The sequence below is a fragment of the Mesocricetus auratus genome, unplaced genomic scaffold, assembly GCF_017639785.1.
Source record: "Mesocricetus auratus isolate SY011 unplaced genomic scaffold, BCM_Maur_2.0 Super-Scaffold_100029, whole genome shotgun sequence".
In the NCBI taxonomy this organism is placed as follows: Eukaryota; Metazoa; Chordata; class Mammalia; order Rodentia; family Cricetidae; genus Mesocricetus; species Mesocricetus auratus.
Genome location: NW_024429210.1, coordinates 19,646,024 through 19,668,325, shown reverse-complemented (window position 1 = coordinate 19,668,325; position 22,302 = coordinate 19,646,024). Strand labels below are relative to the sequence as shown.

The 22,302-nt window shown below is 42.3% G+C and overlaps 1 protein-coding gene across 8 annotated transcripts in view; it reads left to right on the top strand.

Annotated features, from left to right (window-relative positions):
* Eml6 (EMAP like 6) overlaps positions 1–22,302 on the top strand; it is a 251,358-nt gene that overhangs the window by 563 nt on the left and 228,493 nt on the right. For all 8 annotated transcript variants that reach the window (XR_005871731.1, XR_005871732.1, XR_005871734.1 and 5 more), the window contains exon 2: positions 406–1,106. Coding sequence is in view for 3 of the 8 variants with exons in the window: in XM_021227280.2 (XP_021082939.1) it covers positions 910–1,106 (197 nt within the window). In the remaining 5 variants the exon portion in view is untranslated. The remainder of the gene's footprint in view (positions 1–405; positions 1,107–22,302) is intronic.

The following is a 22,302-nucleotide window of genomic DNA, read 5'->3' as shown; positions in this document are numbered from 1 at the left end:
AGATTTTTTTTTTTAATGATGCTTGCAATTGGAGTTGCTGATTAGGGAGAGCGGCTTAAGTTCTTCATGGTTTTCTTTGTGAAGAGAAGGCTCATGGAGGGTATGGGTTTTAAACACATGCATGACAACTAATTGGAGCATCTAAAAAAATGAGCATTTTATATTCGCCCTGGCTTTATGGAGGAAACAGCAAGTATTATTTTAAATTAGATCAGCAACTGCCAGCCAGTAACATTTAGGGCGTATTTCCTATAATTAAGGAGGTGATACGGAAGGAGAAAGGTAGAAAAAAAAAAAAAGCAAAACTCCAAAACACAACCCACAACTTGGTTTTTGTTTGGTGATCATTTTCTTGTAGTAGGTGACATGCAAAAATTCTTTCTCTCCCTCGCTCTCGCATCCTAGATATAGACTGTCAATTTCGGATCCAAAGACGGTGATGGCAAAGCTTACTCCGGCTGCCTATCAGATCAGATTTGCCACAGAATAAATCCCGCCGCCTGCTGCGAAGCCCCTGCGCGCTTCAAACTTGGCGAACTGGGTAATCCGCGTCTGGATATGCAGATCTCTGATTTTAAAGGCGGGGTGACCCCGGGGAGAACCTCTCCCGCCGGCCGAAGCCCGCAGGTGCAGTGAGGCTTGCGCGCGGGTGCAGGCGCCCCCGAAGCCCCTAGCCCCGGGGGAAGGAGTCGGGGCGTCCAGCGGGGTCTCGCTGCTGCGCACCGGCGGCGGCTCGTCTCCCGCAGCAGCGGATGATGGTGGCCGGCGAGCTGGGCTGTGCCTGTGCGTCGCCGCGGAAATCGGCGCCCGGCGCTGTACCCTGAACCCTGCAGGTCCGCCGCAGCCCGAGCCTTGAAGAGGACAGAGCCGACGCGCGGGGCACTGGGGGTCGCTCGGGGTCGGCTTATCATGGCGGATCGGGCAGCTCCCAGTTGCCAGCTACGACTGGAGTGGGTGTACGGGTACCGGGGTCACCAGTGCCGCAACAACCTGTACTACACCGCTGGCAAAGAGGTGGTTTACTTTGTAGCTGGGGTAGGGGTGGTGTACAACACCCGCGAGCACAGCCAAAAATTCTTCCTGGGACACAACGACGACATTATCAGGTAAGGGGTGGACTGGGGCCGTGGGAAAGGGTTGGATATGAAGGACGAAAAGGTGGGAATAACTGGGGTCATGTCTGAGAGCCTACGGAATGTTGATTGTCCTAGGGCCGCTAGAGAAGGGCTGCAGAGGCTAGAGCTAGGAAGAAATAGGAAGGAAGGTGTAGATGGGAGGGAGATATCTGTGTCCCTTCAGAGGGCTTTTAAGCTCTCTGAGTTAAGGGTTGTGCTGCTGTTTTATTCATTCCTGCTACAAGTGGAAGGGCTGTATACCTACCAAACACTCCTCCCTCTTCCCTACGTAGGTAAATAGGCATAGGACCAATAGATGAACTGTGGGTAGCATTTTTGGAGGGCTCCTCAGTAGGTTCCCCAGGATGCAAGTTGATTTTAAAAAAAAAGGGAAAAAAGAAAGAAAAAGAAAAATTTTGGTACAGGCAGTTTGGAATCTTCATCCCTTAAGTGCTGGACTGGAACATTTCTATAGTGGGTGGGGACTGTTTCTGGTATTACAGCAGTGTTTTAGTGCCAAAACCGTATTTACACATTAAATGGATGCTTTCCACAATGTCTTCAGAGTTTTAAAAGAGAGGCAGCAGCTACTGAACAATAAAAATCTTACCATCTATCCGACAGAGTGAGTACCATTGGTAGTGGATGGTCTAGGAGAACTCCATTGCACGAAATCGTCATTTTTAGGGCCCTCTTGCTTAATTAAAGGGGGACATATTTGATTCTCTGTGCTATCCCCTCATATTTCTTGGCAGCTTTTGTCAGCATCTCCTATGGCCAATAAGGTGTGGTTCAGATGCTGCTCTTAGGGATCACTTCCTGCCTAAGGCAGTTGAGGATGCTTTGCATGGAATGGGCACCTCCACTCACAGAGAATGATTGCTGAAGATTGATGGCAAGGAACAGAGACAGTGTTTGTATCTTCCAGATGGGTGTGTTTCATGGGTGCCGGCAGCATCTGCTTTTTCAGAATATTGTTCCTGTTGCTCTAAATTTGCCTTTCACATGGAAAAATTGATGAAGTAGTGTAATGTCAATGAATGTTCTACCTTCTCAGTGGGGACTTAGAAGATTTGCTCTCAGTTTGTGTTGTACTTATAATCCAAAATGATGTTTTTAATTGAAAATGGTTACAGAAGGCAAAAACTTAATCCTTGGAAATACAGGAGAACACACACACACACACACACACACACACACACACACACACACACACACACACAAGATCTTGACTCCGCCCTCCCTCCTTGTTTTTAAGATAGGATCTCATGCTTGAGCCCAGGTTGGCCTGCAACACAGTATGGAGTCCACGCTGGCCACAAATCCTTCTATCTCAGAGTGCTGAAATTACAAGGGTGAGCCACCACACCCAGCTTCATCTCTGCCATTAGATTTTGAGTACTGGGAGCTCTGAATGCCCTCTAGATTTGGTGGAACCAGCATGTAAAACTTTCTTCTTGTTACATAAGACAAAAGCTCCCTTTCCTCCCTGGTTTGGGATGGGTTGTGATTAGGGCATCCTTACTGAGTTCCATTCCACAGATTTTGCTTCACTAATTTCGTGACTGATTATTACAGGCACAGGTGCAAATGATTAACGGTGACTCATGAAAAGGTTGGATGTTTAAAAATTTAAACCCATTGTGTATTTGCTCCGCCAGTCTTCATGCAGTGCTTTCCATTGCAGCATCAAATAAGAAATGGTCCTCGGGGTAGGAAAAGAGTAGCAATTAAACAGAAGAGTCCCTGGGGTTAAATGATGTTAACACGACAGTTCCCTGAACTACTGAGGGGTGGTTCTCAAAGGGAAAAATGGAAATGCACTGTTGAAATTGAAGGTGGAAAAAGGGTGTAGTTTCAGTAAACCATTGTGGTATTGAGCAGCTGGCCTACAAGGGCTGTGAGGACACCTGGCTGGATGGTTAAAGAAACATTCAGGTTTGAAGAAAAGGCAATGAAATTACATTTGCTTTGCAGGTAGACTTAACTGATGAGGGAGCAAAAGGGATGGTTTACTTTCTACTCCATTTCTTGAGATGGCTATCTCTTAGGCTGAAGCCTGGTATGACTTAAGGTCTTTAAATTTTCCATATTTGGCTGGTTCTGTGTATGTGCAGGTGAGCAGAGAGTTCTAACACTGACATATATCTTTGCATTTGGAATAAAATGAAGTCTAATGGATTAAAAACAAAACCCACAGATCTTTATGTAATTAGGGATCTAAATTGGAATGTGTATGCTGTCATTTTATCTTACACATGTAAACATCTCTTTTTCTGAGAAAGGCGGTGCACAAGCCACAATGTACAATCTTTTATCTTCATGCATTTCAATTCATCTCTGTATGCCATAGTATATCACTGTTGTTCCGCTTGAAATATTGAAGTTTGTCACTGAATGGAGCTGACTGTAGTAGCCAAGGTTTTAGTGCAAAAAAATATTTTGTCTTTTTGAATTATTACTTGAATATTAAAACACTTGATTTCAGCAAATCAGGTAATGCAATTACTGTCCGCTTGGTCCCTGGCTTTGAAGGAAATGTTCATACTCATAAATTTGATACTTTTTTTTAAAAATGCAGCTTTGCCTGGAATATTAGCTACAAAGCAGCCTACCATATATTGACAACATACTCCATTTTATAATACTGTATATGTAGGGTTTGGCGGAGCTCATTAGGGCTCAGCATGTGTCCTTTTGCTTTGACAGGATGCATATTTTTAGGCAGATTTTTGGAAGTGTTGCTATGTGAGCATAATGTGATTTTCTGGATAAGGAGGCTTAGTTTCATTCTCTTGAATGCCTTTCAGTGTAGATAATAGATGAGAGAATGATGCCATCTTCTAGTCTTGATAACATTGTGGTATTTTCTACTGGGCTGAGGAGACTCAAATTGGGTTTGAAGGCAAGGCAGTGAGTGACGCTAACTGGGTAATTACTGCTTTGCCTTCCTGATCTGGCAGGGAAACTTGAGGTGAAGAGTGAGTAATGGAAGAAAAACTTCCCTGCACATTCATCCTCCATAGCCTTCCTTTTCCTGTTCACAGTGACATCGTCTCCACCCTCCGGATTCCTATATTTCTTCTAGATAATTCCTTTCCTCCATTTTATTCTTATTTCTTTGTTTTACTTCCTGTTGCAGGGGAGGTTTAGTTAGCAGTGCTATTTTAGGGAAAAGGACACTGACTTTTTGACATCAGAAACAAGTGGGAAGAACCCCACTTCAATCTACTAGAAGCATCCAAGGAGTTTGTGACTTCTCTTGACCTTCTTTGTGAAATAGAGCTGTCAACACCCAAATTGCAGCATTGCTGGGATGATTAGAAATAATGTATGAAAATTTTGGGGAGTTCACCCTTAGTAGGTACTCAATCAATGTTTATTGTTGTGCTCAATTAAACACATTCATACCAAGACAGCTCCTCATTGTATACAGATGGATGTTTAGACTCCATATCTTTCCATTATTTTGTACCCCAATTTACCATTCTGCCTTTATTTTCCATTAAAAGCCTTAAGTCGTTTGCCTCTTACCTGCTGTAATGCAGGTACTGTGATATTCTGTGCTTTATACTGGAATTATTTGTCTTCCCCTTCTCCTTTTTATGAAGCCTCGATCGGCTGCAATTTGGGCATCAGTGTTATCATTAAAACATCCTTTGATTTATAAAGTGGGATTTGTAGGTATTTGTAGTGTTGTTGAGGGTGCATAGAAGGCACCACAGTATATGGGTCACCACAGGAACTATGCTTGTATTCATACTCTGGGCAGCCCCATCTGCTTCAGTGTAACCTCTAACCATGAGAGCTTTCACCATACTCAGAGAATGCCACATACTCCTCAGGTTTTGCAGGGATATCTGGTACCATTCTCTTATTCCAAACCTGTAGAGGAAATAGCTCCTTGATGTTGTTAACATTCCCAGAGGGTTAAAGAAGCAGAGTTAAATGTGTATCCATATTTATCTCATCCATCCTTTTGGCCTACCTTCTGGGGAGGCAGGCTTGCTGGCCCCCACTTACTGACAAGATGGATAAGGTACAGAGGGGTTAAGGGTTTTGTGCGTGGTTAGCAGCAGGCTGGCTCTAGAATGGGAATTAGAGTCAAGGCTGGTTTGATTCCAAAGCCCAAAGCTGTTGTTCCAGGGTCTTGTTCTTGGTTGTTGTGGTTCCTACCATTGCACTGGTTGCTAACTGGGGCCCAACAAACTTGTTCTCTGTAGCTCCACTCATCATCAGTTGGCCTATAAATCCTGGGCTTATGTTTAAGAGCCCTTGAGATCTCAATCTAGCCAGAGAACAACGTTCAAGTTCACCTTAGCAGCACCACCAGTCTTCAGACAATGGTTAGAAATGGTCATCTGGTGAAATGCTTAGTTAAAAAAGTTTAGAAGTCTAAACTGTGCCAGGCTAAAGTAACCTAATGCTGCAGCTTTGACTGAAGTTGTTGAGTTTGAAGTGATCAGCTTGATGGTCATAGCTGAGTCTCAACTGTCTGGTAAGTGGATTCCCGTGAAGGCCTGGGCCTGTAACTTTATATTTTGAGTAAGGGAAACCTAGAGATACCTCTAAAGAACTAAATCCTGGGTTGGAGATGAAGCCCAGTGATAGAGCACTAGTGTGTACAAGGCCCTGGGCTAAATCCTTAGACCACAAAAGGGAGATGGAGAGGGAGAAGGAAGAGGGCCACAGAAGGAGGGTGGAGGTGGGGAGAGTGTGATTGAACCTTTGTCTGCCGAAGACAGTGCTCTTTGCCACTGTATGAGGCAATTATGTATATGCCATCACATTGTAGGTGGTAACTTCAGTTTACAGGTTGTCTCCAGGAAAGACATAGATTTAAGTCATTTAGCTTGTATCTCATTCTTTTGCGTATCAGCAAGATCATGAAACAAAAGGCTTATTTGTTTATTTTAGACATTGTCTTTCTTTATAGTGCTGTCTGACTGAAACTTGCTATCTAGCTCAAAGTACCTTCACCTTGAGACCCTCCTGCCACACCGTCTTCTGGATACTGTGATTACAGGTGTGTGCTCCTACACTTAATGCGCTATTGATAAGTGTCTTATGGTTGCTGTTAATGAATGAGCTATAGACTATTTGATGATATTTACTAGGATTTAGTTATTCTCTAATTCTAATTGTTTTTTATTTTTTTATTCAACAAAAACTCTTATTGTGTCTAAGTGTGCCTGGTGCAAGAGTGTGTTCAGAGAATCCCTGGGGACCTCTGGTGTGGATGCTGTCAGTGAGTGCAGACAACATGGTGGGTATGGATGGTTGTGAGTGCTGAGGGGCAGACAAAGAGGAGCTGGGCTGAGTGGGGATATGGGAGTGTGGTGATGTATTGTTACTTATCATTTATTTAAACTTGCCTGACAGTACAGAAAACAAAGCTAGCCACAAGCCATAGGCAATGGTGATACACACCTTTAATCCCAGGACTCAAGAGACAAGCAGATGGATCTCTGTTAGTTCAAGGCCATACTGAGCTACATGAAGTTGATCCACTCTAAACGAGAAACAGCTCATACAAAGGTAATCTAGCATTTTGGGGCACATACCTTTAATCCCAGCACTAGGGAGATATAAAAGGAAGAGCTAAAAGGTCTCATGAGAGATTTATCCTCCAGCCACACTGAGGAGAGGGCAGCTATTTCAGCCTGAGGTAGAGGTAAGAGCTAATGGTCTGCTGCTTTGCTTCTCTGATCTTTAGCTTGAAGCTTGAACCCCAATATCAGTCTCTGGGTCTTTTATTATTCATGCTACATGGGAGTGACGTTAGAGAATGTTTCCAGCATATCTATCCAGGGAGGTAGCATTTAAAGTTGGGGTGTAAAGGGACCGAATACTGCAGATGTGATGGCAGAGGAGAGTATATGCAAATACATCAGAGTGGGAAAGAACTTGGTAGCTAGAAATCTGATGTTAGAGACCCAGAGAAAGACCAAGGGCATCCCAGTTCTCAACCAGGTCACTAATGCCTCATGGATTTTGGTACCATATGTCCTAGATTTCCCAGGACAGTCATTCCATCATTGTCATGAACACAGTTTTTCTTATTAGCTATCAGTGTCAATTTTAAATTCAGAAATATGAACACATTTTTTTTACTTGAAAATGTGATTGTAATCTGGTAACTCCTTGCAAACATTGCACAAAACTTTCCTGTCGTATGTAGAGTGCAATCAACCAACCAATGCCAATGGTCATACAGGCAGAGTTCACTATGGCAAAGCAAAACTAGTTCATGGTAGGTTCTGTAAGTGGGCTGTGCTGGAGGATTCTTCTTTCCCCAAGGATCGGAACCTCCCTGTTATGGTAGTGACTTGGTCACAATGGGAGGGAAGCTGCAGGAAGGCTGACTTGCTGGCTCGGCTCCCCAGTCATGTTATTTGAGAAGCTTCTCTTTAGCCCATGGATTACATACTTTCAGCAGTCAAGCTTCATTTGTAGGTCTATTTGAGTTTGTCAAGTGTGGATTGGTTTTAAGTCTAACTAAAGTTTTGAGAACAAACAGCTTTCAGATATTGTGCATGGGGGTCACTTGGTGAGATCAGGATTGTGCCAGCAGGTCTGTGAGGGCCACCTGCTGAGTTCTTCCCAGCTCCTAACTGATGCTGGTGCTGTTTGCCCACAGAGGGCACTTCAGAAGTCAGCTTTGAAGGGATGCACTGGTATGCTTCAGAACTCAGCACACAGGTGTTTTTGAGCTGGAAAGAGCAGAATTTTATTCAATTGTGTATCATATATATGATTATATATCCATATATATGAAGTGAGTGTTTACCACTGGGTACAGTGTTTGTCCACTCCCCTAAAGAACCAAGTAGTTACTGATTAAAGCAAGTTGAAAGATGTCAGAAGATTTCCCCTTGTTGGTGACATTAAGACTCACTCCACAGTCTTTGTGTGGACATGCTTTGCTAGTCTTTTGGATAACTAGGAGTAGATTGGCTGGGTCATATGGTAAATCTATGTTTAACTTTCTTCTTATAGGTTTTTTTTTGCGGGGGTAGAGTGGGAGTGGGGGAGACAGGGTTTCACTAGGTAGACCAGACTGACCTCAAACTCACAGGAATCTACCTGCCTCTCCAGGAGTGCTGGGATTAAAGGTGTGGCCACCATGCCCAGCTCCTTTGCTTAACTATTTGAAGCACCACCAGGCTGTTTTCAAATATATCACCCTATTTTACAGATCTGTAGGAGTAGTGTATAAGAATCCTAATTCCTCCACAGGCTTGCTAAACTCTTGATTTTAGCTATCATACTCAATATGAAATGGTATCTTATTTGTATTTCCCTCGTGGCTAATATCATTCACATTTTCATATATTGATTGTTATCTATTTTATAACAGGTGTCTTCTTTGGAGAAAACATCTATTCAAATCCTTTCCCAGTCATATTTATCTTTTTATTAATGAGTTGTAAGAGTTCTCTCTATATTCTGAATGTAGGCCTTCAGTGTATTACTGACAAATATTTATTCCTTTTATTGGGTTGGGTTGTCTTCACTTTTTTGACAGTGTCCCTTGGCTTATGAAGGTTTTAAAATTTGATGATATTCAGATTATTTATTTTTTTGTTTTCTTGTACTTTTGATATTCTATTCAAGAAGCCATCATCCAATCCAAGATCATTAAAAATTTCTTCCTGTTTTATTCTAATAGTTTTGAGGTTTTAGTATCCAATTCTTAGATTAGTTTGATGGCTCATTTTAGGTTATAACACAGTGTGAGGTAGGAGTCCAGATCCAGGGTTGTGCATGCAGGTATCCAGTTGTGCTTATTCTATATGTTGAGATTAAATTTTCCCTGTGAAATTACACTGAATTCCCATGTCACTGATTTTTTCTAGGGTCCCATTCCTTCTATAGAAGATACTGAAGTGGAGTACAGAAATAACCATTAAAAAGCTTAGCCTACAGCTGGAGAAATGGCTCTGTAGTTAGGAGCACACACTGCTCCCCCAGAAGACCTGATTCCTATGCCAAGCATTCATACCAAGTGGCTCACAACCACTTGTAACTCTGACTCTGATGGGATCCAAGATCTCTGGCTTCTACAGACACTTGCACACCCATGCACATACCCACAAAGAAACACACACACACACACACACACACTTAAAATAAATCAATATTTAAAAAGATTAACCCAGAAGTGCTAGAAGTCAGCAGCTTTGGCTGCTGTTCCATATTGGTTAAAGACATCATATTCTAAAGAATCTGAAGATTTTATGCATTTGTAGAATGGAGCCATTTACATTTAGAGCAAGCTGCAGTCAAGACAATAGATTTGTTTACTCCCAGAGTTGTTTCTTTAAAAAAATGAATTTGCTTTAAATTTTTGAATTTTGTGGAGTACAGGTTTCAAAGTATGACCTAATGATTCTCTGGATTTCCTCAGAGTCTGTTGTTATGTCCCCCTTTTCATTTCTAGTTTTGTTAATTTGCATGTTCACTCTCTGCTGTTTGGTAAGTTTGGACAAAGGTTTGTCTATCTTGTTGATTTTCTCAAAGAACCAACTCTTCGTTGCATTGATTCTTTGTATTGTTTTCCTGGTTTCTACTTTATTGATTTCAGCCCTCAATTTGATTATTTCCTGGCGTCTACTCCTCCTGGGGGAGTGTGCTTCTTTGTGTTCTAGAGCTTTCAGCTGTGATGTTAATTCTGTGGTATAACTGTTCTCCTGTTTCTTCATGTGGGCACTTAGAGCTATGAACTTCCCCCGTAGCACTGCTTTCAAAGTGTCCCATAGGTTTGGGTATGTTGTGTCTTCATTCTCATTGAATTCGAGGAAGTCTTTAATTTCTTTTTTTATTTCCTCTTTGACCCAGGGATGGTGCAGTTGAGCATTATTCAATTTCCATGAGTTTGTAGGTTTTCTGCAATTTGTGTTGTTGTTGAATTCTAATTTTAAAGCATGGTGGTCTGATAAGATGCATGGAATTATTCCAATTTTTTTGTAGCTGCTGAGGTTTGATATGTTGCCAAGTATGTGGTCGATTTTTGAGAAGGTTCCATGTGGTACTGAGAAGAAGGTATATTCTTTTTTATGTGGATGAAATGTTCTATAGATATCTGTTAATCCCAGTTGGGTCATTACTTCTATTAGACCTTTTGCTTCTTTGTTGAGTTTCTGTTTGGTATTCCTGTCTAGTGGTGAGAGTGGTGTGTTGAAATCTCCCACTATAACTCTGTGGGGCTTTAGATGAGATTTAAGTTCTAATAATGTTTCTTTAACGAATGTGGATGCCTTTGTATTTGGGGCATAGATGTTCAGGATAGATACTTCATCTTGGTGGGTTTCACCTGTGATGAGTATGTAATGACCTCCTTCATCTCTTTTGATTGATTTTATTTTAAAGTCTAGTTTGTTAGATATTAGGATTGCTACCCCTGCTTGTTTCTTGGGTCCATTTGATTGAAAAATTTTTTCCCAACCTGCATCAGCCTGGGAATCCAGCATGGGACTGATCAAGACCCCCTGAATCTGGGTGTCAGTGAAGAGGCCTAGGGAATCTATTGAGCCTTGGGCAGCAGATCAGTACCCATCCCAAGTATACACATGGACTTTGGACTCCCATAGAACAATGTGAGGTGCACTCTCACCCTGAACTCTTGGGGAAGGGTCTAGGCCCTGCCCTATATGAAATGACAGACTATGCACACCCCCATGGAGGGCCTCACCCTCCCTGGGGAAATGAGGGGATAACGGGGGGGGTTGGGGGAGGGCACGGGAGGAAGGGAGGGAATGGGAGAGGGACCTGGAACTAACTTGTGAAGCAACCTCGTTTCTTATCTAAATTTAAACTGGAAAATAAAATAAAAAAAAAGAATTAACTTAAATCATGCAGGGAAAAGCAAATGGCCTGGCTAATCTCCAGGCACACCAAGTGACCCATTGCCTGAAAATGGAAAGAATGACCACAGGAATTTTGCTTAAAACACTTCCTCCCACCAGTAAGCTTGTGCCTGTAGACGTGGGGAAGCCATAGGAAAGGGGTTCCGGTCAGGCAAACATTTACTCACTTGGAAGTAACTTCCTCACATTTCCTCAAGATGCTTGTTTAGTCAGAGATCGAATTAGTTCTCACAGAGAAATATGTAGAAGGTGGAATCAAATCCTTTTACTTAGCGGAGGTCACGTGACCAGATATAACTTTAACATTTCAAGTAGAAGAAAGAGAACTGAAGCGTGGACTTCTCATAAGGTCTCCAAGAGAGTCTGAAGGCAACGTCGTTTACTGATGTCCCTGCTCCAGTGACCATATTTTTCTGATTATGAGATGAGGCACTTGTTATCTCTGTCAAGGAGGAGGGTAGGTCCTTGGATTCACATTGGAAGTAAAAGCAGTCACATCTGGAGGATTTGGGCCCCACCCGAGCCTCATAGTCTCAATCCTCTGGCATTTCAGCCCTTCTTAAGAGCCCACATGGAAGCTGTCAGAGCAAACCCGCACGGTATTGGTGACACTGGGCTGGACACATGCAGGATCCTCGCTGACATATCTTACTGGTTATTACAAAGCGAGTGGAACCCTTGTACCAACTGTTACAGTCTATAACTTTGGCAGAAGCTTACTGCCCTCCAAAACGTTAGTCACTAGTTCAAGGAAAGATTAGAGATGGAAAAAAACACATGAAGCCTGTTTTGTTCCAAAGTGCCAGGACTTCTGAACATTTGAACCACCTCCCTGAGGAGAATGCCTCTACAAATCAGTTAGTTCATTTCATTGCTTGGTGAATTTCATTGTTAATGTGTAAGTCTGCATGGAAATACCAAGTGCCGTCCCACAAAAGGGAACATGGAATGAAGGAAGGCGTTACAAGAGTAGAAGTCTGGATGGTTCCTTTTGCTTGAGAGAGAAGGTCCTAATTAATCTACTAAAGGGCAAAGAGGAGGAGTGTGGAGGAAGGGGTGTTTTCAGAGATACAAGTTTTTGTATGATTTTTATAAGATTTTTCAAAAACTTTATCACACTGTAAGTTACCATCTCAAAGGAGATTTTAGGAATTTATTATTGATAAATTAGTCAATAATTGCAAAAATGAGTGAATTACACAGGTTGTGATTAAAGATCTTTGCATTGTGTGTGTATGAGAATTCCTACCTTTCAAATAAATTACTACATTACTAACAATAAAAAAAAAAAAAGAATTTGCAGACTCCAGTCCTGCTGTTGGAGGTGAGTCTATGAGAATGTAAAGGGAGTTATAGAAGGTGACTTTTTGTTTTATTTGCTCTTTCAAAGCTCTTTTTTTTTGTTTGAGACACTGTCTCAAGTGTCTAGACTAGCCTCCCCTCACCATGCAGTAGAAGAGGACCTCAAACCCCTGATACTCCTGCCTTTGTCTCCCAACTGCTGGGACTGCAAGCATGTGCTATCACACCCTGTTCCTATATCTGTGTCTTTTTGGGTTCTTTTCTGTCTTCACTCAAAGGGAGGCAGGGTGATGATCTCAGCCCAGAAACTCAAGGGTTCTGGGATCTGCCGCTGCTTCTCCGCCACTCCGTTTCTCATCACCTGGGAGCACTTGATGGGAGATGAAAGTCGCTCTCTCTCACTGTACACACATAGACTTGTTCTGTTTTGTTTGTTATCTGGATGGAGCCCTGGGCTTTATTACGAGATTATTTATTTCAAGATAGAAGCTTTCTGCTGGGCGTTGGTGACGCACTCCTTTAATCCCAGCACTTGGAAGGCAGAGGCAGGCAGATCTCTGTGAGTTCGACGCCCGCCTGGTCTACAGAGCTAGTTCCAGGACAGCCTCCAAAGCCACAGAGAAACCCTGTCTTGAAAAACAAAACAAAACAAACAAACAAAAAATGATAGAAGCTGTCTCTTTGGGGTGGGGGGGCCTTAATTGCTATTGAATAATGCTGTTAAAACATTATGCTATGTTCAGTGTTAGTTAATTTTATAAGTAAGACAAAAACGTGACCTGAAAATAATGTGAGAACCATCAAGGAGGGGCTTGTCACGTGACAAGGGAGTCTTTTGGACCTTGTTACAGGGCACATGGTCGCCTCCCTGGCTGCAGATGCCAGGCAGCCACGTTTCGACCGTTTCTTTCTCTTGCAAGTCTTCCCATTCACCACAGAGATTGTCTTTGCTTTTTTCAAAATTTTCCTGGCTCTAGAATTATTGTTTAACTTAATGATTTGTTTTGCACATGGCTGTTGCCTAGTCTGTCTCAGTCCCTAGTCCTACAAAAGCAACTGAAACTTTTTCTTTTGAATCTTAATTCCAAATTCCCAGCAAAGAGAATCTAATTGACTTAGTATGGGTTGAGCTTGACCTAGTCCGACAAGCTGCATTCTAGAGAGTGAAACTACGTTTCAAAGGGCCTTTGCTATAGGAAGGGCATCTAATAAAGGGGCCTGCATGAAAAAGAATGGACAGTGGGTCCACTACAGAAAACAGGCAGGGAAGAAATGATGAGAGATACTGAGACAAAAACCAAAAAATGTAGAGGCAGGAACATTAAACAGAATCTAAATTCAAAATACGAGTGTTAGTTCATGGATTTTCAGTTCTCACAAGAGGGCAGGCCACAGTGCCTCTGCAATGCCAGCTCATCCCTGACATGCCTCTCAGCTGCTTGACATGACCTCTGTCTTCTTGCTAACACAGCCTTTCCCTTCCTTCAGTCTTAAAGCAAGCGCCGTCTTTCCTTTGAAGCTCTGCCAACAGCTCCAGCTGTTTTAAGCCTTCCTTTCTCCACAACCTCAGACCATGGTACACAAGCTTTTCTTGTAGAATCATTGTGTCATGTTACATTGTCATGTTGCTCTTAGTGACCTCTCTCTCCAGTTTGAGTTCCATGTGTGTCCCCATACCTAACAACTTCACTAGGGCACAGTAGATGTCTACTATTTTTCATTTGCTCTTTGATTTCCTTTCCAATTAGTTGACATTAATGAGGGATGATGTAGGGTAAGCAAGCTTTCCATCAAAATTGCTTTATATATACTTTGAGAGGAGAAAAACCTTGAAAATATTTTCAGCTTGGATTGATAGGAAGAATTCAGAGTTTTGATTTTTTTTTTGGTGCTGACTGTGGAGGTACACATCTGTAATTCTAATATTTATGAGAAGCAGAGGAGGAGGATCATCAGTTAGAGGTCAGCCTGGGCCGAAAATTTCAATAATAAAAATCAATTATTGTAGTGCTTTATAATCTGACACAAAATTTCATTTGTCTTCTTCCTCTGCTTCTCTGTTGGTCTGGATGGAGAATGTGGCCATTAAGAACATGATGCTTTCTACTGAGATATATGCTGGAACCTTACAATGTACACTGACTAGATTTTGAAACTTCATTAAATTAAGTAACACATAGGAAGTAGCTGGGTTAGTGAGTGCCAGTGGAGCACCTTGTTGTGCCTGTGAGCATGTTCTGGGAGAGGGTAGCAGGGGCAATGAACTGCTCTGAGAGCAGGTGGCACTGTCCCATGAGCTGGCATCCTGGAGTGAGTAAAAGGGAAAGGAAGAATATCAACTGGATTCCAGGATCTTTTCTTTGCTTCCCACCATGTGGACAGGAGCTTGTCCATTAGCTAAAACAAATCTTTTTTCTCTTGTGATATTTCTTGTCAAGTGTTTAGTCATAGCAATGAAAAAAGTTACCAATACACAATGAATGAATCATTTCTTCAGATATTCGTGCTTAAGCCTTCCTTCCTTCCTTCCTCATTTTTCTCTCTTTCTCTTCCCTCCATCCTTTGTTCCTTCCTTCCTTCCTTCCTTCCTTCCTTCCTTTCATTTTTTTCTTTTTGACTGCATTATAAGGAAAATTTTGGCTTGCATACTTCTGATTTAGGAAATACATAGCCTTTAAAGTAATTTTTGAGAATACAATCAAATGTTTACAAGAGGGAAATGAAGTCCAGATGTATGCATAGATTGTAAGGTAGTACCTGCCAGCTCTAACTGAAGTTGGTTTTCCTGGCACAGGAGTGTTCGACCCAAAGATCCAGAAATGGTGACTCAAAATTGGAAGTTCTGTATGAGGCAGTGGGTCTCAACCTGTGGGTCACAGCCCCCCTGGGTCTCAGATGACACTTTCACAGTGGTTGCCCAAGGCCATCAGAAAACACATTTACATTTTGAGTCACAACAGTACCAAAATTAAAGTCATGAAGTAGCAACACAAGTAATTTTATGGCCAGAGGTCAGTATTAGGAAGGTTGAGAACCACTGGTTTAAGTGGTTGAAGAGTGTTACTTCTGAAGGATAAAGGGCTGTTTAACAGGCAGGATAAAGATAGGAGGGAAGGAGGGACAAGAAACAGCTTGTGCAGAGGTCTGGGATTTACAAGAGCGGGGCCATGGAGAAGTATTGCTGTGGTGCGGGATGAGAGCAAGAGGTGTGATGTGGGAGATGAAGTTAGGGAAGAGGGCTGGGGAATCACCAAGTGTTGATGATCAGTGAGACTTACCAAGGTAGACAGGCCAGTTTGCCAGTTTACATTTTAGGAAGATCATTGTTGACCTTTTCTTCAGGATTTCTTATTATTTATTCATCTAATATTAGAGAGAGAGAGAGAGAGAGAGAGAGAGAGAGAGAGAGAGAGAGAGAGAGAGAGAGAGCTCACAATGGCATGTCAGTGGGTATTGGTGCACCTAACACTGACTTCTGCACTAGTTCCAACTGTCATCACGTCTGTGACTTTTCTGGGTCTATGACTTCTAAAATCCCTTTTGATGAAGATGCTGAGATTCTCGTTTGTCATCATTTACAACTCCATTCCTTATTTTTATTTATTCTTCACCATACTGAATGGGTCTCTAGTTCCATCAGCCACAGGAATCACTCTGGATTGCTCCAGGGCTGTCTGGTGCTGAGTAGAATTGGATCTTGTTTAACTCTGTAGTGTTTGGTGGAGCGACCATCACTTCTACCAGGCACATTGCTTCTTTTCCCCACTTATTTAAGACCCCCGGCTGCCTCTGACTGTCATCCATTGCCACATTCTTCCATACAATGACTCCCCAATATTGTTTATCAGATTCACCTACTGAAACTTCATGGCCTCAAGCTAACCATGAGAAAATACACCAAGGGAAATTAAGGATCATTTTTAAAACACAACTGATCTGTACTTGGAAAAAGAATTTCATTTTCCTGAAAGACAAAACCAAGTCCATTGTTCAGATTTTACAAAGGATGAAAGGATATTCTATTAAATGCAAGGTATGATCTTGGGTTGGAGTGGAGAGAGGTTGTTGCTTAAAAAGGAGGCCATCCACATTGCTCAGTGGTTAAAGGCGTTTGCCACCAAACCTCATGACCTGAATATCTGGAGCCCATGTGGTGGAAGGAGAAGACCGTTTTCTGCAAACCATCCTCTGACATCCACATGCGTGCTACACATGTGCAATCCCACCCTCAATAAATAACATCTTAAAAATTTTAAAAAGAACTCTTGGTTTAGTGGAATGAAAAAGCCTTACAATAAGGTTTTCCTGAGTGTCTACCATGTTCTATATACTCCATGATGTGCTGAGGATACAAAACTAAGTAATATCTGCCTCCTCTCAAAAAATCACGAGGAAATATTCAACATACAGGAACAGCTGGGTGTCTACAATGTGGCCAAAGGTCTCTGGGAGCCTCAGAATGCAGATCTAACCCATTCAAGACTGAGGGAAATGGCCAGAGAAGACTCTTTGGAGAAAACAAAACATTTGATTTAGGTTCCAAGGTAGTTTCTTTTACTGAAGTGTCTGGATGAGAAGGTCCAGAGACTATTTAGAATTAGTTCTGTGCCAGATGTGGTGGCACATGCCTATAGTCCCAGAATGTGGGAGGCAGAGACTGGCAGATCTCTGTGAGTTCAAAGCTAGCTTGGTCTACATAGTGAGTTCTAGGACAGCCAAGGCTATACAGAGAAACTCTGGTTTGAAAAACCAAAACCAAAAGCAAACAAACAAAAAAGCACTGCTCTGACATTAGTCATGGTGCTCTGCAAAGATAATAATGACTATAACCTGGAGATCCCAAATCTCTGGTGAGTCAATGTAGCCAGAGTGGGTGGGAAGGACAGAATGAAGAAAGATTCTGGTGTAGCCATGGTGTATATAGTTATCATTCATTGAAATTGAACAAGGGGAGATTCAAGGTCAGGGAAAGATAATTCAGCTCTGCACATATGGTCATGCTGAGTATTGTGATGTTTGGTGATGGATTGTATGGGTTGGTGATTCCATTAAGACTATATAGGATTTGAAAAATATGTCTTACCTACTGATGTCTCTGCAATGGAACTCTTGATATTGTAGTGTAGCACAACACTCATGTTTGTGGTGATGGCACAAACCTATGCAGCTGGTTGTGTATAGCACATACACCTATATACAGCAGCACATAGCTACTTGATAAATGAGAGGCTGTTATTGACTTACATATGTATTGCACCGACTTGTTGTTTTAGAATATACTTGTATTTTAAAATGCTTACCATGAAGCAGCATGCCATGCTATGTCAGCAGGAGTGCCTACCACATGTTTCCTGCATCTTGATTGTGTTACGAGACCATGTTGAGGCATTGACCTATACTCTCCCAGTCTGTTCACTCTGGTGGCCACATATTGATGAAATTGCATGACAACGTAGCTCTCAGAATGTGCCCTGGAGTGAAGCAGGACTACATTTATGCTGGGGAGTCTCTGATCTATCCTATGATACACCTAGATAAGGGAGAGAGCAGTTGCAGTATGTTGGAATGGATGAGGTAACCCAAAGTATAGGGAGAAAACAGAGGAGGCCAGAGTCAGGTCTTCAAGAAAGATCAACTTTTAAGAGACCATCAGGAAAAGAAGTGCTTGTAAAAGATGGTCACAGGGTAGGAGATAAATGAGGGTTGTGGCATGTCCTGGAAACCAAGAGTGGGGATATCAAGGAGATAGTTCACTGTTTGAGCAGAGTAGGATGGTGGAAGCCTGAACACTGCCCAGGGAGTTAATGGTGGGGAGATGAGTGAGTAATTGCTTTTACTATACCAATGGGGAAATTTTCCCTCTGGCTTGTACTTGCATCTGGCTTTTAAACATTCCATTATTTTAGCTAGAATGTCCAAGGGGTATTTCCTTTTAATTTGACATTTCATTTCGCAGTTTCTTAATTCATGCTGCTTGTGCTCCAGTGGGTTTCATGCCGCGGCGCTGATGAGCAGTGATGAGCAGGGTCCGGCTTAATGATTCTCTCCCCAGCAATGCTCTTCTGGAAATAAGAGATGCTGTGACAGGTAGCGCTTCTTGGTGAAAAGCCTTGTAAGCCTGTTCTGCTGAATGGTAGAATCCAGCCACTCTACCTGGGCTATGTCTATGTGAGAACTTGGCCTGCTCACAATGAATTCCTAAGCCTTCCTTACTTATATTAAAAGTCCGTATGTAGCCCACATATAATAAAAACAGCATGGAGGACACATGCATCCTAGAATGTTTTCTTATAATTACTCTAGTTTTCTATTTTTATTTATGTGTTTATGTGTATTTATATGAGTATGCCACATGTGCATGGTACCTATGGAAGCCAGAAGAGTGTTGGGTCCCTTTTACCTGAAGTTGCAAGTGTAGCTACAATGTGGATGCTGGGAAATGGACATGGGTCCTCTGGAAGAACTGCAAATGCTCATAACTGTTGAGCCTTCTCTTCAGACCTTGCAATTATTTTCTATGAATTGCATAGTTTATAAGAGAACAGTGAGAAGGTAATTCTGTTTACACTGTTGAGTGCTTACAGTGTGAATGGCCGTGTGTGAGCTACAGCCGTGGCAGCCCCGTGGGAAGCGTTTGGTGCCTGCTTCCCCATCCCCTCTTTGGCTTCCATTGTCCTACTAACCCTCGGTGCAGATGACCTTGTCCTGTCCTACAGTGTATGTTCAAATACCGTTAGCTTTCATCTGTGCAGTCACAGTAGCCTCCTGATGCTGCCCTTCCTTCCACTCCTAGTCCCTGTTCAAGACCTAGATAAAAGAAAGAAATGCACTTCTATTACCCCCATAAAGACTGTGATTAAAGAGAGCCATAAGAAACGTGTACTTTGAAGAAACCCCCACAGAAATATAGAGATGTATGTGAAAATACATACATAATCATGCACAGGCTGTTAACTTATTCTGTGCATTGAGAGGGCCAGGAAACAAAGACATGTTGGTGGCAGTGACACACCCAACACGAAACACTTTCTAAATACTTTTCCCCATAAGAAGACTGAAACTGATTCAGAACCTGGGGCAAGGAAAACACAAGAGCACCTTCATGCGCTAGAAAGTATAGTTCAAGGAAAAGGACACTAAAATGCCACAATAATCTGCTTTAATGATGTCCACTGGCCACATCTGAGATAACTGAAGCAGAGTTTATAATCCATTGAAGAAAAGTCTTTAAAAACGTTTCTCCAGATGGTTTTAGGTTCTGGAGCCCCTGTTCTCTGCTAGCCCTAACCTGTCCTTGCCTTGGTGGAAGACTCCTCCTGACTGGGCCCACCCTACTGTTTGTCACCATCTCCACAGGACTCTTCCTGTGTCCTCAGCTTTTAACCCATGAGCCCCATTCCCCATGTTACAGCTACATCCCTGCTGCTTCGAATGTTCTCCATGGGGCAGATTCATGGAACCCAATTCCAGTGCCACCATCTCTGTGAAGTCCCGTCAGATTTCTTGAAGCAGAGTCAATGTCTGTTTCCTCAATTCCCACAGTCTTTTCTCCGACTTTCTCTCAGACTCTGTCTCACATTATTCTACAATTTCACTCTGTCTCCTCACTCCACCCGTCAGACCACTGACCTCTGTGTCCTAGAAGTGCTTCTTGTGGAGACAAAAGCTATGGCTTTAGGTCAGTCAGACTTAGGTTAGAATCTGATTCACCACTTATGTATTGTCCTCCACCCGGTCTCACCTTCTTCCCTAGAAGACAGTGGTGACAGTCAGGACAGAACAGCTGCTGTAGGAGCTGAGGGAGTCATCTCAGACATGAGTTGAATGCCTGCCTGGAGACACAACTTCCTGTTGGCCCCAACTATGTCAGTTTAAAAGAGAGCACATAAGGTAAAAAGGAATGAGGGCTTAATCGAGAACACCGGGAAATACCCTTATTTTAAAGACCATGGAGAGGAAAGGGAACCCCAGGGGGATTGAGGAGTGGAAAAGGAGGAGTTGGGGCTGTTCAGGGCTTGGAAGCAAGGAAGGAGCAGGTAGGTATGTCTGCTGTGCATTGGAGGTGCTGGCGACAGAGGCTCAATGTGGAGCTCTGCAAAATGATAAACCAGGTTCTGGACTGGAACGAGGTCAAGGAACGAGTGATAAACCAGGTTCTGGACTGGAACGAGGTCAAGGAACGAGTGATAAACCAGGTTCTGGACTGGAACGAGTGACTTCATCCTGGCCGTGTAGCCCAGAACGCAGACTGCTGGAACAATGAGAAAGTGAAATGTGGAGGCAAGAGCAATGTGAAGCCTTGTTAGAGCTGCGTTCCCATGTGCCGGCAAGTGTGCTGGTGTCTGGAAGACCTAAGAATCTTCCTGCTCATATCTACCTATTCTGGGGAATTCAGCAACTCCCGAGAAGCCATCTGTCTTGCTAGTGAGTCCTTAGTGAGGTGTGTGCAGGCCGGCCATCAAGTGTTGTCCTCTTCCCTAAGTGATCTTTACCAAAGGGGGAATTGGCTTGAATGTGTCACTAAGCAGAGATTTACATGTCTGTTTATTGTTTTTTTAAGGCACAGGCTTGTGATTATGTCTGGCTTTATAATCATAGTACAGCACACTCTATTTAAATGCTTTAGCAAAACAAAGTGAAGAGAAAACAATTTTTAAAAATTACTATAGTTTCTCATACTACAAAGGCAGAGTTTTTGGTTCAAATTTCACAGAATTCATGGCTTCATTTTTTCTCTCTGAGTATGAGCAGCTGCTTTCTTTGTGATACTCTTTTGTTTTCTAAATAGAAAGTGATTGATCTGTTTATAGGAATATTTAATTCCATCCATGTCCTAGTTTCATCTGCTAACTGAGTCAGTGTGTGTGTGTGTGTGTGTGTGTGTGTGTATGTGTGTGTTTTCCACAAAATAGGAAACCAACTTTCTGTATAGCAATGAAAATATTGGTTATCAATCATCATGACACAAGTGGTCCTCTGGAGGTGTCATGTTAAGGAAGCAGTCACTTGGTGACATCATGAGGTGTTACTAGTTTTTGGTTATGGGACATCTAGGCTGCCCTTCCTAGCTGCATACAATACACTCCAAGAGACTAGGTGTTATGATTTTCTGTGCCTATATTAATTAGAAGTGAGCACAGGTCTTCATTTGACCTTTTCTCTTCAGAGTTCATAGAATTTTAACTAAGGGCTCAAAAAAGTGATTTTTATTAAATATCAGGGGATGCATAGCATTTTGGCAAGTGTGCATAAAATACAATAGCTAAACACAGGATTTCAATGTGGCCATTGGGCTGGTGGGCAGAATGCTTCAGTTGCTTTTGTAAGGATAGCCTTGACTGTGGCTTTACAGCCCAAGGTCTTGGTGGTTTCAGAGCAGGACCCCGGTCTTTTCAACCACAAAGAAAGCAGATCTTTCTCTTCATGCCCTCTGTGATTTGGGGATAGTAAGGTAACTAATCTGTTACACAGATGTTCCCATGATGACAACAGGAGCCAGACATACTGGATAGAACAAGATCTAAGAAACCCTGAATGACAGAAGCCAATAAAGAGGTTCTGGAAGTATTTTGGAGGCTTTTTAATTTTTTGCTTTTTAATTTTTTTGTATGTGATGTCTGAGGACTCCAAAAGCCCTGATCCAGTATCTAGACCAGTCAAGTCACCAGGTCTTCAAGTTCTGCTGCAAGCTTTACCTCTGAGTAGGCTCAAGATAGTAGTGCTTGTGTTTGAAGCCTACATACGCCCGACCCTCATTCTCACCACTACAACAGAATAGTAATGGAGTAAGGGGAACTAGAACATTAAACAAGCCAGCTTATTTCAGGGCCTTGTCATGCCTTGTTTGAAACCTAAGCAAAAACTGCAATTAATTAACATAGTTGACTTTATGATGTGTTATTTATCCTTTAGGATATGGAAGTTATGAAAAACAAAACCCTGAGATGAATGTGAGCAAACAGTTTCATTTTCATACAGAGATTTAGCTAGAGTTACTGATTTGTATTAATTCATAG